Here is a 17,107-nt window from a genome sequence, read left to right as displayed (position 1 = left end):
CTTTCAAGCGTGGCATGCAAGCATGTATTTTTTGCAAGACTCAAGAGTATAAATCAGAAATTAATTTTAATCCCTTAGAATTCAAAATATGACCTATTACAGTCAGTACTCCTCCTCCTCCACACACACACACACACACACACACACACACACACGCGCGCGCACAACAATTACCTATTAGTTTACAGCCCAACAAATAACACACACACACACACACACACACACACACACACACACACACACAATTAACACACACACGCACACACACACCCAACAATTACCTATTAGTTTACAGCCTAACACAGTGCTTCTCAAACTTTTTGTGTGAAGTACCACCTGAGAAAATATTGAACTCTCCAAGTACCACCGACATTAGAATATCGCAGTAAAGGCCTTCCCTATTCTCTTTTTGCCAGTCAATACAGGAGACATTCATAATGTCCATTCATTCCCAATCTGTTAACAACCACTGAGGATCACAAAGACATTTTCAACTGCAACAAATTGATCAGCCTTCAAATCAATGCACACAAAAAAATTATTCCAAGTACCACCAGAGATGTCTCAAGTACCACCAGTGGTACACGTACCACAGTTTGAGCACCACTGGCCTAACAAATAACACACACACACGCACACACACACACTCCAACAATTACCTATTAGTTTACAGCCTAGCAAATAATACTTCGTATTCGACCCCCAAAACAGTCTGGGATTATCAAAAGAGGACACAGTGGGGAGGGCATGAGAGAGTGAGACAGACAGACAGACAGGCAGCCAGAAAAGGTCGGAGCAGAGCCTGGGGAAAAAATCATTTGCGTTTTTTGATTGCTCGCTCCAGAGCACAGGCAGAAACTACTTCATCATCCGTCTCTAATTTGGATGACAGTCAGGGGGATCTGCGTACGTGTGTGTGCGTTTTGGGTTTGTTCAGGGCAGGTTGAGATGGAAGTACACACACACAGGCAATTCAATATCTCTCTAGGCCAGGGCACACAGTCAGGAGATGTTCTGAAAGTTAAACACGCAGAGATAGGGAGGGAGGGAGAGAGAGAGAGAGAGAGAGAGAGAGAGAGAGAGAGAGAGAGAGAGAGAGAGAGAGAGAATGCTTTTTTTATCATGTCTCATTGTGACATGTTCTGTACTTGTACTATGCTTTGGCAATACAAACTTTTGTTTTGTCATGCCAATGAAGCGCTTTTGAATTTGAATTGAATTGCGAGAGAAGCAGGGTGTGTGTGTGTGAGTGAGCGTGTGAGAGAGAGAACGTGAGAGAGAGAGAGAGAGAGCGTGCAAGAGCGCATCTGTTGGTGTGTAGTTCAATGTGCTGCTGTGCTCAGAGACAGGTGTGGGGTGGACACAAGTGCGTCTGCAACTTAATGAACCCAGATCATGTACCGTTTCCTTTCAAACACACGCACTGATGCATGGGCACATGCACATGGGAGAGACACATGCACGCACGGATTCCCCCCCCACCCGTACCCTATGTACACACACACAGACACGCACGCACACAGACACAGACACACACACACTAGACACATGCACGCAAGGATCCCCTCACCGTACCCTATGTACACACACACAGACACGCATGCACACAGACACACACACACACACAGACACACTTGCGCACGCACACACACACACAAACACACACACACACACACATAGGCGCACACGCACGCACACACGCACGCACGCACACACACACACACACACACAAACAAACACATACACACACACACACACACAGAGCGCGTGCCAGTTTTTGTAACGGTGCATCTGTTTCCTGCCCTCTCCTGCCCTCTCTGACAGGTGTGAGGTTGTGGGAGGGCAGCAAATCTACACCGAAAAGCTCTTGAGTAAAGACAACACACACACACACACACACACACACACACACACACACACACACACACACACACACACACACACACACACACACACACACACTAAACTGCTGTGAGCTTTGCCACACACACACACACACACACACACACACACACACACACACACACACACACACACACACACACACACACACACACACACACACACACACACACACACACACACACACACGCGCGGAGACAGTTCGGCTCCAGACACACACACACACACAAACACATGTGCATCGTGCAGAGACTCTGTCAGATGTATAAACACACGCACCAGGACTTAGCTCCACCTGCCCTGAAACACAAACAGGGTGTGACAGACAGATTAGAGACTGTGCCTCAACACAGGCAAAGCAATAGGGGGGGAGATTCCATCTCATCAACACACAACTTCATGAGCACACACACGCACACACACACGCACACACACACACAGAGTCAGACACAGACACACACATGCGCAGGCACGCGCACACGCACATGCATGCACACATACACACGCATTCACACACACACGCACGCACAAACACGAACACACACACAGAAGACGTTAGTCATAATACACACAGCAACACAATGGGCACCCACAGAGAGCACACCTTCCGCTTTCCAATGGCGCGACTTCTATGCAATTTGTTTTCTTGCCGCTCTCGAGCAAATCACCAACACAACACACGAGAGGAGGGAGGGAAACAATGCACGGGCCGGGCCGGGCCTAGCTCACACAACCTCCAACGTGACACAGAGAAGCAGTGGCGGAACAATTGCACACAGGACCCCAGGCAAAATATGACCTTGATTGCCCCCCGTACAGCCTTCAAGATCATAATAGGGCCCTAACACCAATAGAGCTTGAAAGTGACGTCACTTCCCCCGATTTCATGTGACCTCAACGGTTTTTAGCCGAAAATCGTAGCATGTAATCCAATGGCAGCATTAAAATGATATTTCGATCCCCTCTGAGTTGTGCCACGAGTTGTTTCTGATATTTCTGTTTAATTTTTCGTACAAACCCCTAAACTTTTTTGAAAGCTGTTTTATTCACATTTTTCATGCAGACGGCCTCTGAACAAAACATTGATACTTCTGCATGAATAATCTTTATCTAGCCTCTTAAACAGCATATTTGTAGCTCAGCGCATGTAATGACTGAGAAAGGAAGATATTTACTCGCTACCATGTTGTTAGATGGTCAGCTTAGGTCCCGTGAAATGCTGAACTAAGGGGCGGGACTTTCAAGCTCTATACTGGAGTAGAGGGTCCTGGGCCCAGGGGCGAATGCCCCGCTAGGCCCTCTATAGCTCCGCCCCTGCAAGGGAAGTGGAAACGGTTTGGAAGTCGTGTTTAACAAATGGACTGGACATTGTGTCTTGTGTATTCAGCACCCAGGACAGTGTGGGGGGGCCATGGGAAGGGTGATGGGTGGAGAGGAGACTGGAGAGCCAGTTGAAGCAGGCATGGGCTGGTGGATATGGCATGCAAGGCACTTCCTGGTGGACAGCCGGGCAAAAAAAATGCCAAGGCTTTTTTTGCTGTTGTCCCGGTCCAGTCCTGAGTTGAGGGGTGTTGGAGGGAGATGAGATGGAGTTCTCTTTTTTTTTAGCAGACGTGTACTGCAAAAATGAAGCTTAAGCGGGTGGGTGGTTGGGTGGAGAGGGGTTGAGTGTTTGGGGGGGGGTTGCAAGCAGCAGTAGCTCTTTATGGGAAAGCTTTGTTTCTGGCCGGCGGGGCAGGGCAGGCCAGATCTTATCCTAATCTGGCCAAGTATTTGGTGTGTTGGGGTGGTGGATGGCCCCGTCAGGCCAAATGGGCCCCTGTGGTCCTGACCCAGCCATGGTGGGAACCGCTGCTTACGCTCTCTCTCCTTCCTTAGAGAGAGGACCCAGGAACGCAGGGTTTGGGGGGATAAGGAGAGAGAGAGAGAGAGAGAGAGAGAGAGAGAGAGAGAGAGAGAGAGAGAGAGAGAGAGAGAGAGAGTGAGTTTGTGTGTGTGTAGGCGTTCTACACAGCAGACGCTGGGAACCCTTCTGATAGCGCTGCTATTTTGGTACACTGGTGGCCCTCTCTTCAGATTGTTGTATGCCACTCACCAATAAAAGAAAAACAGAACACAGAACACCCAAAACAACAAAAAACGGACAAAAAACACACCAACCAACCAAGTGAACCAATACAATGATCGATTTTTACACCCTTGTGTTGTGAGATTACAGGCAGGGAAGATGCTTCACACAAAAGTAATTTCAGTCAGGTCAGGTTTTTACGCTTTTTTTTTCCTTTTAAAGAAAAACTGAGGCCCAGACTGCAACACAGACAGAAAAAAACCTCCGGCATCAAAAAAGGAGCACACAAGGTGCTTGCAGAAACAAGCCGTGACATATCTGTGTATAATTAGAGCTCCGCGGAGGGGAGGCTGGTGGGACGAGGAGTTAAGGAGGCTTTGGGGAGTCCTGCTACTGCTGCTGCTGCTGCTGCTGCTGCTCAGGTGGCGTCTGAGCCACGGCTAAGCCCTCTGTTTGGCTGATAGCAACCGTGGGCACCAAGGCCATCACTGCTGTTGCTGCTTCTGACAGAACATCTGCCCCGCAAGAAACAGAGAGAGAAAGAGAGACAGAGAGAGAGAGAGAGAGAGAGAGAGAGAGAGAGAGAGAGAGAGAGAGAGATAGAAACACACAATCTTTTGCCACTGCACAGTCCCAGTGGCAGCAAGTGAACAAACAGGCAGCCAGCATTCCACACATAGTCCTCTATCACTCAAGGCTCTGTTTGTCTTTCTCCCTCTCTTTCAAATTACAGGCCTGGAGGAAAGAAAAAAAAGAGATAGAAGGCAGAGCAACAGGAGGAGGAGGAGAGAGACAGAGACAGAGACAGAGACAGAGAGGGGGGGAGGGGGGGCAGCGTAGGAGGAGGGGCTCAGGTGTTCCATAACAGCTGCTCTTTCCCAAAAAAAGAGGAGGGAGGGATGAATAGAGAAGAGAAGAAAAAAAGAGAGGATAATCAATGTTGTGCAGACAGGGAGAAAAATGAAAATTAAGAGCTGCGGATTAATATGGCGTGCGAGGATGGAAAATGAATGATGAAGTGTGGCAAGTTAAGAGTGACAGCGGCAGAGCCGGGGATGGTGTTTGTTTGCACACTCGTCAGAATAGTAAATACGCTACACCGGCAGCCAGGGAAGGGCTGTGGAAACAAACAAACACACACACACACACACACACACACACACACACACACACACACACACACACACACACACACACACACACACACACGCACGCACGCACGCACACACACACACACACACACATACACACACACAGTGTAGTGTATGAGCCAAATTAGCACAGGCTCTGGCTGAGGGGATGGACAAACACATGGAGCTTTGTTTCGGGCAGATCTGGGAAATGTGCGGCCGGTGCCATGCACCACTGCAGCTAATAAAAACACCAAACACACACGCAGACATAAGCATAAGCAAACAAACACACAAACAAACACAGGCTGTCGGTGGGAAGTGTAAACTCCAGAATAAAGAATTAAATCAAATAAAAAAAAGAAAGACAGAAGGAATGGGCAGATTCTTTCCTCACCATGTTATTGGGATGAATTCAGGAACACAAAAGCCCACACAATGAATAGTTCATGTTATCCACAAAAGCAAATCCTTGGTTATCATGCCCCCACAGGTGATTGTATGCATGATTCCTTGTATGAATAACAGTGTGTTATTCCCCAAACAGAATGACACATTCATGACTCAGAATAAACATCTGCAGTTGCAAGAAAAACAGGGCAACACCTGAAATACCCATTCCCTGAAATTACATTGTCAATAATCTCTACATTTAGTCTATCAAGTGGTAATTTTCCTTTGCAAAATATCTCCAAAGCATCCAATCAAAGCAAACATGAAATAAGCTCTGCTTGTAAAACATGCTGTAAAGAAAGGATAAATACAATATTTTGATGTAGACCGTCACTTCTGTTATTTAACATCTCCGCAATACTTGCATTATTTATCATTTCAGAGTCCAGGGTCTGCTCAATCATGCATAATGAATTAATTTTCGACTATTTCCAGAAACCCGCAAGAGCAACCATTCTCAAAAAGAATTTTTAAAAATGAGAGGATTAGTGTTCAGTCTTTCACATCAGTGCCTCATGGGCTTGGAGCCTGCTGTTTTTACACTGAGTTCTACTGCCCTCTGCTGGCGGAGGCATTACTAGCAGGTGTGGGTAAAACACAACAGCAGTCAATGGACTTGCACGGGGATGGGAAGTCGACAGGGTGGACCTAAGGGCCAGTTGTCCCGGTCCCAGGGAGTGGGGGAGCATAAAACTTGGTCCTCCTCATTATACTGAATGTAGCCTATTGGGGTACTGGGGAACTTCAGATGATTTTGTCCTAGGTCAGGGGTGGGCAATTATTTTAGCCTGAGGGCCACATGACTGAATAGAATACTGACTGAAGGGCCGGGTATCACAGCTAATTTGCCGGTGTTAAAAATGAAAATAACATACGCTGGAATCATTTGATGACTATTTCATTCCTGTACATTATATTGAAATTTATTTAGGTAGCCTAGGTGAATACAGTAGCTTATGTTATATGGTTAATCTCAAACCTGTAAGACCTAGACTTGGGTAGCTATGTTGAAAATGATGGCTGAGAGCATCACTTTGGATTCAAAGGTAAGGCTCTGCAGGCCATATGAAATGTCACAGCGGGCCGCATGTGGCACCCGGGCCTGAGTTTGCCCACATCTGTCCTAGGTCAAGCCCAAAGCTGCCAGAGGGCCTGCTTGTTCATTCATTTCACCTCCATATAATAGTTCTAGATCTTCACAAAGAGGCAGAAAATGGGCTCAGAGGTAGTGTATACTCATGAACAGCCATCCAGGCACTTTGCTCGTAAATGTGCGTTACGCCCGTTTATGGATGAAAACAAACCGAATGTCTCACCAACTTACATGCTACATCGACTTGTGTAAATGATCAGTCCATGTGTTTGGCCCCATCATTTGAACAGCCGGCAACACAACACGCTTTCGGCTTGATTCGTGTGAACAACTAGTCTACAGGTCCGTATTTTTCGTTTATTAAACCCCAACACCACCAATTGACTTACATGGGTTGTTTACCCCTACAAATGGGTGTAACGCACATGGAAAACGTCACGCCGTTCACGAGTATAGCTGGGGCAATTATTTTGGCCCATGGGCCACATTGGGTTTAGAATATTGACCAAAGGTCTAGATGTCGCAGGCAACTTACCCAGGTCAATAAGAACTAGTGTACACTCATTCCTGCCCATAGTAATGAAAAGTATTTAGGTGTAGTCTATGAACTTGGTTAATCTTAAAATTCACAAAAAAATCTAGGTTTCTAGGAAGCCATGTTAAGAATGTTGAGGGAGCATATGAATGTGTTCCTTCTTGTAAAGGCTCTGCCACGTCAATTGGCTCAGCTTGCACACCTAAGGTGTAAAATAGTAGAATGTCTATACATAGACTGCTACGTCAAAAAGCCTTTCCCCTGCACAAGTTCTCAATATTAGACCACAACATGTAAATGTATTATTTGTGAAGCATGGCATCACATACGTTTTAGTTGATTGCCTTCACTCAGTCCCAGATACTCTGCTACGGCTCATGGGCAACAGGTCATCATAACTAAATCTGGTTAGCGCAGCGACTGCATTCCCCTTTCCAAAAAAAATAACAGCACCAATAAGAGGTGTAGTTGGTGCCATTTTAGTACATTAGCAGTGGCGCCATTTCAGCTTTAAATCTAAACAGGCCAGCTAATGGGTTGATCCATTCCATTTCAGACACTATAATCACCACTCTTATTTAAACAAGAAGCACTAAAGCCACACCAGCACCCTTACATTCATTAATAACGGTTGTCTACAGTCGACCACTGGGGGGAGCTGTGGAACAGCTCTGAGTCGGGCCACGTTGCTACCCCAAAAATTACCAATTCATCCAAGCCCATGAAGCACTGTAGGGTGGGAAGACGTGGTTTGTGTTTACAGGCCTGGTAGCTCCATTTTCAACTGAAGCAAATTTAATTACGGTAACTGCTTGGGAAAGGGGAAAAAAAGACAAAAAAGCTTTGAGCCAATTTTGGAAAGGTAAGCGGGGAATATCAACTCGTCATAGGTCAGCCTCTGGGGGCATACAAGAATACAAACAGCAGCTGGGACACAAACTTCTTAATAAAGAACAGAGATGGAGAGACGACACTGGAGACCAAGTCGAGTTTTTCCAAAAAGTGATTTTTATTTTTACAACTTCTTTGCAGCTGCAACCTGGCAGGGGAAAGAAAACAGGGGAGGGGGGAGCAGAAAAGAAAGAAGAAAGACATTAATATGAGTGAACATGTCTGTCACGAAATGGTTGGAAAAAAGGCAGTGTGATAAGAGGTGCAGGACAAGTTATTTTTAATAATACCACAGTTTAATATTCAGGACGCACACCGCTCCGCAGGCTGCCACATCATTAGGCTGGCAAATAAGGGTGCGCACACCTCTCCCTCAGCAGACACACGCACGCACTATACAATAAGGACGTGCTGCACACACAGCAGGAGCTGTTGGCGAGGTGCCGTGAACGTGTGTAAACAACTATGAGAATGTGTTTATGCACAAGGCCATGGTGTAGGTTTGGATAACAGGCAAGAGGAGATCAGCGTGTTATTGGTCGAAACCCTCCATTTGTGTGAGGGGACCAAAGAAAAATGAAAAGAAAACGAAGGCAAAAATCAGGTTAGACCATCTAAATTCAGCTCATTACGGGGGAGCAGGCGGAATAAAGCGGCGGTGGCATACGGCTGATCAGGCGGCATGAAATTCAATGAGTTTGTTTACTTTGCACGGCACTGCGCTCCCAGGGAGAGAGAGAATGGAGAGGGGAGAGGGGGGGGGGGGTTAGCGCACAAGGGAAAGAGGGGTAGAGACTGGCAGCACCACCAACTTTCAGCACAGGGGTGGGTGTTGGTGGGTATGATGCGACGCACCCCTGTTCTCAATACAAAACCCATCATCCTGCCGATTTCTGTTATGAGCACAGCCATGCGTGCTTTGGGGTGAATAACACCTCCCCACCCACCCATTACATTAATACAACTGGCACCCAAATTACATTTCAGCAGAGTGGCTCAGGAGACGCGTGAGGAACACACTTCTGTGCGCACGTGCGTGCTTGCATATCTCAACTTCGAGTGCGCCACATGCAGCATTGCACTTGCTAACGCCGAGCTGCCAAGTGCACACACACCACTCTCAACTGTTCACTCTCAACCAGTGAGGCGTGTGTACACAAACGGGGTGCGTTACACACACCTATCCCTCCTGGACTACTTTGCATGTGTCCAAGTGATTTCACTCTTCAGTTCGCGGATTTAAAAATATGGTAATGGGAAGGTATTAAAACTATTTTACGCCTCAGCCTCATCAATAACAAACCATAAAAAAGCGCCAGTTTACGAAACGCTTCCTTATTTCATCACCCCAGCTGTACATTGAATTTAGCCCGTTGAAAATTGCATTTACAGTCAACACAACCCCTTTATGGCTTTGAAAAACTAAAATTACCCAATCACACGTGGATGAGGCACTCAGCCCACTTACGGATGGTTGTGTACATCTGGAAAATGCTGGCCAGTTTAACCCATTTAATCATACAAAGGATATACTATGAAGCACCACATATTACTTCATTCAAATAATTTTAAATGGGAGATGCGCAGAGCTCGTCTACTTTCTACTTTACTGCCATGTCTCGAGGGTGCACTACGTATTATTTTCAGTAGTGCATTTCCAGAATTAATGCTGCCCATTCACTAATGTTACTGTTTTCACAAATGCTTACCATCAAATTTTCAGTATTATCTTTCAGAACTGGGATTGCACCTTTCATACACGAAAAGGTGAATCCTTCCCATGTCTGCCATTTTGAATTTCCAGAAATATAAATATAAATACACAAACACTTTTTTACTGCTGAACATGCTGTACTTGCCATTCACGAAAAGATCCGGAAAAAGATTTGGAAATAAGCAGCACAGTATCAATAAGCAGCATGGTTTCAATACCTTCTTTGACTACAATCCTACAGAGTGCACCTTTAAGATCATCATGCTGACATGAGGTGAGGAGGGAGTTGTAATGTTTGGACAAAGCTGACAGAAAACTCACCTGGCCAGCAATACGGTCCAGGTCTCTGGTACCCTGGGAGGTCAGTCTGCGGCCACTGTTGGGAAAGAGGGAGAGAGAGAGGGGGAGGGAGAGAAAGACAGAACAAAAAATGGGAGAGTGTCAGACAACCAGATTGATTTAACAGATCTGAGAGCAACTCCACACCTAAAGTCATTACACATGGCCCCAGCCGAGAGACTTCTCCCTCTCCACTGTCCAGAGCACACTGCCGGAAGAGCAGCGAGGCATCTAGCTCATTCTTTCCAATTTGTCACCAGCCAGCGCTGAGGGGGACAAACTAGCCAGGCGCGTCAACATCACATCCCATGATTCAGCCCAAGCAGAATCCAGCAGGCAGGGAGGCAGACAGGGAGGCGGGAAGGCAGTTACGAAAGTAAGCAAGGAGCAGCTTGTTGGGCTGGCGTGCACCAGTGGAGATTATAAAAGTATAGGCAGAGCCGTATGGCCAACCAACACACCCACCAGCTGTCCCCGTCTGACACGCAGGTGTGCAGACTCTGTGGAGGCTGCTACTTTAAATAATTCTTCACCACCAGGAAGTCAGGAGGCAGGGTAGGAAGGATGCTCCAACAGCACAGGCGATGATTACCTGTCCAAAGCCACCCACTCTGTGGAGCTAATAGGCTAATACCCTCCCCAATGATTTCCTGCAGGCAACTGACCTTGGGGATAAACACGAGTGATAAAGATCATTGTGATAAGGAGGAAAACCCAATTACAAAAAATCATATTTGTGTGCACAAATTACCTTGCAAGATGGTCTCTAATGAATTAGTGAACTAGCATGCTTGAGAAAAATACTCTGAGCATTTGGAACAGCAGTCAGGGCTACTGCCTGCATATGATCAATAACGCCTTCATCTATCTGGCTGGACGGGCTGAGGATGAGACTAGTGAGCCAAGGCAATGCATGGTGGAGTGCGCTTAAGGTAGTTTGCTCAAAAAAAAAAAAAAGTTGCCCTGTGCCTTTGCAGGTAATGTTTTGGGCAAAAACAAGATGGATCAGCAGTGGACAAACATTTTTCTAAGTTTTCCTGCTCCAGTGGTTTAGCGATAAAATCTTACAGTATTGCTGGCCTTAATCGTTGCTCAACAAGTCGACTAGTGTATAATCACTCTTTGGGTTGCTGGGCTTGACTAATCGAGCTGTGGCAGCAGTGATGGTGGTTGAACTACTATTCGTCTTGTCTGGGCTATGGGGGTAGGGCAGGGTTCTAAATTAACTCACGGCAACCGGCCAATTGCGGGTGAAAAATCAGTTTGGCAGGTAGAAAAGAAAACTTACCCATCACTTTGACTAGCAGTGAGTATGCAATGGCTAGTAAGATTACGTTATGCTAGCTGGCCAAATTGTCTAGTGATGAAACACAAGTGAATTCATAGTGCTGGGAGGGGTGATTACAGAGCTGAGGCAGGGATGGTGATTGCAGTGCGTGGGCACAATGGCCAAGTTGATGGCACCGCTAGTATGTACTGTACGTGTGGGTGCACTTTGTCTAGTTTGAGTTGCAGCCATGACTGCGGGAGATGGGAAAGGAGTTGAGCGAGGCAAATTCAGCGTTCCATTCTGACAGCTCAACGGTCAAGTGTCCACACCTTCCGGTTGCACTGCCGCGCGCCCACATTCCCTCAACTGCTGGTGTAAACTGGAGTGTGGGAGGATGTCTAGTGTGAGCTGTAGCAGTGGGTCCAACTCAATGTCTAACATCCCGTCTTCTCCTTGCGCTCATGGCCTTCCGATTTGAGGCTAGACTTCATTGACTATAATTTCATAGTCTAGTATAGTTTTATTTAATGTCTCGCACAACCACAATTCAAAGGTCATTCCAATTTGCAATTGGAATGTTGAACAGGGAAAAGTACCCCAAAAGTTATTGTGCCTCGGCTGATGGAGACATTTCTCAATGGAAAGAGGGCGTCACCGAAGCACAACCCCATAAGCACAAGGTGAGGATATGAGGTTAAATCATAGAGGTAGAAAATAACACTAGAGAGGACCCCGCCCCCCTTTTTACGGCAATCTGTAGCGGCCATTATCTGTAGGTAGGTCAGAGAAATGGAAATTAACGGAGAACGAGGCTCACCTCTGTCAAAAATGGCTTAATCATGTGAAAATGTCCACCAACACACTATACAAGGACAATAGTTGAAGTGTGTTGCTAACTATGTTCGTAAAAGATATTATTTGATTTTGAAATGTATTTTATCGACTCATATGATTTAAGTAGATATTTAGCCTGACATTTCAAATCTGGTCTTTGATTAAAGTGTTACTTCATATTTACAAAGTTTTAGTCAATTTCTTGACAGGGATGGGCGTGTTCTCCATTGACTTGCATTGCCTGAAGGTGCTTACCGGTACACTACCTACAGAAGTTGGGAAGCTCCAGCTGCCATTTCCCAGTGCTGTCGCAAATTGCCGTGTCACCTCTAGTGTTATTTTGTACCTCTATGAGGTTAAATGATATGGACCAGTGAGTGGATGCAAAGCCAAGTTGCCTTACCCGTTGGGGTCCTTCTCCACCATTTTGAGGGACTCGAGGGACTGCAGCACTTTGCGAGCCACGTTCTTGGAGCCTTTGCTGAAGTGGGATGGGCACACGCCGTTCCTCTTGCGGCCACCGTAGATCTTGGTCATGGAACCCACGCCGACACCACCACGCAGGTACAAGTGACGCGCTGTGGAGGCTGTGAAAGAAAATACACAGGACACACAGTGAGACATCCTCACAGATTAAATAGCGGATGTTAGGACTTCCAGCTGCGCAAGCATGAAGCAGACACAGTTTCTCCACGCTCCCACCTTTCCATTAAAATTCCTATGTTCTAGCCCATTTTTTGCAATGAAACATTTGACCAGCTAACTAAGATCAATTGAGATGGACAAGATGAGAGGACCTGCAAAAAATACAAGAAGGACGACAACTCATCTGAAGACGTGCTACTGTTGGCCAGGTGAGCATGGAGGACATAGCTACAATGCTTGAACATAGAGTAGCTCTTGGCTGACTTCAAGAGTGATGTTAGACCAACAAATAATGACACAGCATTAGCAGTGAACAAACATTCTTCCCCGCCAAAATACAAAGACTATGAAACAACATTTCATGGATGGGGGAAAAAAACCCTCAAAACGGTTCACACTTGAAGCAGAAGCATCACTTTGCAGAAAAGCAGCATTATCACCTCTCGACCACCTTAAATAGCAGAGCCATGGCTCACTGAAAGCATGACTAAACCGATCAGCGGCATAGCGAGTGTTTACTCAAGATTTCCCCAATTTATCAGCTCAAAAGTCATATCTACCAGTGAGAGCCAGAGAAGCTGAAATCCTCGACATGCACTTAAAATTCTTGACTCAGACAGATCTTAAAATACAGGTAAAAAAGGCAGCGTTTCATAACTGCCTAGTCTGTGACCAACTTGTTGAAAAATACTGTTGCTTCATGCAGCTCATGCCATGTTTGCTATAGCACATGGCTAACACTGAGCCTAGAAACATGTCCAGACCTTATGGTGATGTGCCAACAATAAGGTGCCATGTAGAACCATGTCGGACCCCCACAGAAACAATTTGAGCTTGAAAGCGCAAGCATAACCGCAGAAATACACCAGCGGCGATCTGAGCGAGTCGCGCGACGGAAGTAATTGACTTTGTATTGAGTCGAGAGACAAAAGCAATTCTGGAGACTAGAGCGATTTGCGCGACTAGCGCGACAATTTGAAGTTGAAATCTTTTCAACTTTCTATGACGCGGTTCGGCGACAAGCCGCGACAGCCAATTACTGTATAGAGGTCAGTGACCACAGCCAATGGGAATGCTTGAATGCTTTGCCTTCTGCCTGTACGGACATACTCTAGTCTCCTCAATCTCTCGTATCGCTTGCTGCTACACTCTGTCGCTTAAATCGCGTCGCCGCTGGTGTATCTCTGCGGTAATCCCTTGATTCAGAATAGTTAGCGCCCCATACCAATATGCACATTAGGCTTAACAATAATTAACTATGATAAGAATTTTGTAAAAATGCATTGTGATTAATAGTGTGCATGCGTTCTGCGCAGATCCGCACAACACGTCATCAGAGAATCGCATATGCACAAACACCACACCATCATTGGCCTTTACATTGTGCATCACTGGAGGGACAATATCTACAAGTTTTTAACCAATATAACAGTCAATTTCAGGCTGCCAAAGGACATCGACCATGTAACCCAGCACTGAATCATTTAGAAGATATTGTTCAGCATCGACTTCGATAATGGAGCCATTTCCAAGCAGAAATGGTTACATAAACATGTTCTCTACACTTCTAGGACACAGGTGGTCAAAGTGATCAGCCAACCAGGCTCCACATCAATCCCTTATGCCAGGTCACATTTTCAAATGGCTGCAAAGCACAGAACAGGCTGGGAAGCTACTGATCGTGCGCGCGCACACGCACACACACACACACACACACACACACACACACACACACACACACACAGCCATAGCCCTGTGTCAGACTTCAGTCATGCTGCAACAGGAGTCAACTGGACACAATTGAAATGTTTTGATAAAACGTACCTGCTCTGATGTAGAACCAGTTGTCATCGACAGGAGACAGCTCCTTGAAGCGGGCCAGCTTCACGATGTCCACCCAGTCAGGTACCTTTACCTTGCCTGACCTGATGGAAAAGACGAGATATTACTTAAGCAATAATTACGTTCACAAGCTAGCATGCCTAGATATCTCATATGCCCCATATCTGGCTGCCATTAATGTAAGACTTCAAGCTGCAATCCAACATAAGTCAAGTCACCCATGGGAAGGATGGAGTGAGCAATGACCCATACTCACTTTTTGAGGAACGCCGCCAGAGCGTTGACAAAGTCTTGCTGGTTAACGTCTTTCACTGTGACGCCTGGCATCTAAGAGAAAGAAATACAATATTCATCATTTAACACAGCGTGCAATTAACCTCGGCAACAGGCTACATCTGTGAACCAGCACCATGCCGTCACGTTGTCTGAAGCGCATTCGTAATTTCGTAACAATTCCATAGGAGTATAATACTGACACATGCATTAAGTGTGTATGTTGCATCATTATTACCATTCCCTTCATTTCATTTTGAGAGATTCTTACAAGAATGTACGCATTAACTCCACGAGCTAATGTTAGCAGGCTTTTGCTAACGCACGAGAGCTAAAGGCTACAACTTACAGATCTTCCGCGATGACAATGTAGGTATATATTTGCATTACATAGGAGCTTAATTAGTATGAAACAATGTGGCAACATGAAAATACACAATTTTAATCGTATGTATGATACTTTGAGCAATAGTCTGATCCCAAATGCGCAGACAGTAGCTAGCAACATAGCGCTACAGCCAGCAGCTAGTAAGCCCCTTCCAACATGCCGGGGCACATTACAACTAGCCACATGGCTAGCGCTGAACAGGCAGGACCGTGGACATAAGCACCGTGAAAATAACCACGTTTTCACGATGGCACACGTACTTTAAAACGGATAGGTGTTTGATCAAAATCAACCACGATTAACACCAGGCAAACACTGTTCAGCCGAGAAATATGTCAGCTCAAGTATCACTAGCTAAACTTGCTCAGGCCTCAATGCTGTTGCATGGGCGCTGCCATTACAGGGAACCAACGAGCCAAGACCACACATCTTATACTAAAATGTTCTCACAATATTCAAAATATTTTTCCACATTTATGCTTCTGCCATTTTGTTAAGTGCTTAATAAACGTATAGAGTTCACTTCTACCACTGGTACTGTTATATATCGCTATTATATCGATAAATGTCAAAGGACCAAAATTCTCGTTTACCTTGCTTGTGGACAGCAAAAGGAAAGAGGGTTTGATAGGGTTTCCCACTCGGGTTAACAGGGACACTTCTCGCAAAAACTCGCGAGAGTTTCCGGGTATACACAGGAGGTCACAGTGATGATACTTTGTGACATTTGTGTTTGTGAAAGCCATCGCCACATTTTAACATGGCATTTATGATATTTTCTCTCTATTTGATGATTCAGGTACTTTCTTGACGTATGAACAGTTTCTGTCACGGTTTATTTTTCCTATACCCTTTCGTCAATTTCAAACAGTTATAAAAGCAATCCCTCAAGGGTTAGCACTTCTAATTAAAAGTCACCTATCATATAATTTACCTAATTTTACTCCACTCTCCTCAGAAATCATATTAAACGGCATTAACATAATTGATAAAAAATGTGACAACAAACATATACGTAAATCTCTTCAACAAAGGGACAGAATCACTCCTAGAGGGATTTTTTTCTGGAATCCTTTAGTTCAAGACATCATTTGGAGGAAGGCTTGGTTACTACCTCACAAATATTGCATTACGAATAAAATAAAGGAAACTCATTTTAAAATTCTCCATAAGATTTACCCCACAAATGTATTTATTTCCAAATACACAGACTTAAGTTCGAATTGCTCTTTTTTTAGTAATGGAGATGAAACCCTTGTACATTTATTTTTTGACTGTAACATAGTGAAACGCTTTCTTGCAGACCTTAGTTTTTATCTTTTTTCACAGCAAGACCTTTATGTTTTCAGCCTTAAAGATGTTTTCTTTTACTATGAAAACTCAGTGACCCTTCTTTTGAATTTTTAGTGAATTTCTTCCTTTTGCATGCTAAGTTTTTTATTCATAAACAGAAGTGGAAAAAAATGCAACCCTTCTTTATGGTGTTTATTTTAGAAATGTCTTCTCTTCTCAATTCTCTGAAACTTGTGAATAATAAGAAAAATGACAAACTTTTGAATATTCTTTAATTTATTCCTCTTGTTTGTTTGTTTATTGTCTATTTTATTATTTTTTGTTTCTTATCAGACTTGTTTAATGTAACCTAATCAAAATTGGTCATATGTACTATGTTTACTTGACCTTCTGTGCCTTATTGTTATGTCATGTCTTTGTCATCCTCTTCATTGCAA

At 45.0% G+C, this 17,107-nt stretch overlaps 1 protein-coding gene and 1 long non-coding RNA gene across 3 annotated transcripts; one reads left to right on the top strand and one right to left on the bottom strand.

Annotated features, from left to right (window-relative positions):
- Positions 1–8,166: 8,166 nt before the first annotated feature.
- rps19 (ribosomal protein S19) lies at positions 8,167–16,076 on the bottom strand. 2 transcript variants are annotated; one of them, XM_063199002.1, is made up of 6 exons: positions 15,971–16,076; positions 14,973–15,043; positions 14,699–14,799; positions 12,633–12,816; positions 10,108–10,162; positions 8,167–8,220 (listed from the first exon to the last, which is right to left on the bottom strand). In XM_063199002.1, exons 2-6 carry the CDS (start codon positions 15,041–15,043, stop codon positions 8,197–8,199), a joined length of 435 nt encoding a protein of 144 aa, XP_063055072.1. In that variant the 5' UTR covers positions 15,971–16,076; the 3' UTR covers positions 8,167–8,196. The 2 variants fall into 2 exon arrangements, with proteins under 2 accessions (XP_063055072.1, XP_063055073.1); XM_063199003.1 differs by having other exon boundaries at positions 15,638–15,973.
- LOC134449183 (uncharacterized) lies at positions 10,186–12,722 on the top strand. The gene is made up of 2 exons (XR_010034913.1): positions 10,186–12,088; positions 12,585–12,722. It is a non-coding gene; the product is annotated as an uncharacterized LOC134449183 (long non-coding RNA).
- Positions 16,077–17,107: the final 1,031 nt, after the last annotated feature.

The sequence above is a fragment of the Engraulis encrasicolus genome, chromosome 5 (genome assembly GCF_034702125.1).
Source record: "Engraulis encrasicolus isolate BLACKSEA-1 chromosome 5, IST_EnEncr_1.0, whole genome shotgun sequence".
In the NCBI taxonomy this organism is placed as follows: domain Eukaryota; kingdom Metazoa; phylum Chordata; class Actinopteri; order Clupeiformes; family Engraulidae; genus Engraulis; species Engraulis encrasicolus.
The sequence above is the reverse complement of the archived record's forward strand: the minus strand, read 5'-3'. Positions and strand labels throughout refer to the sequence as shown.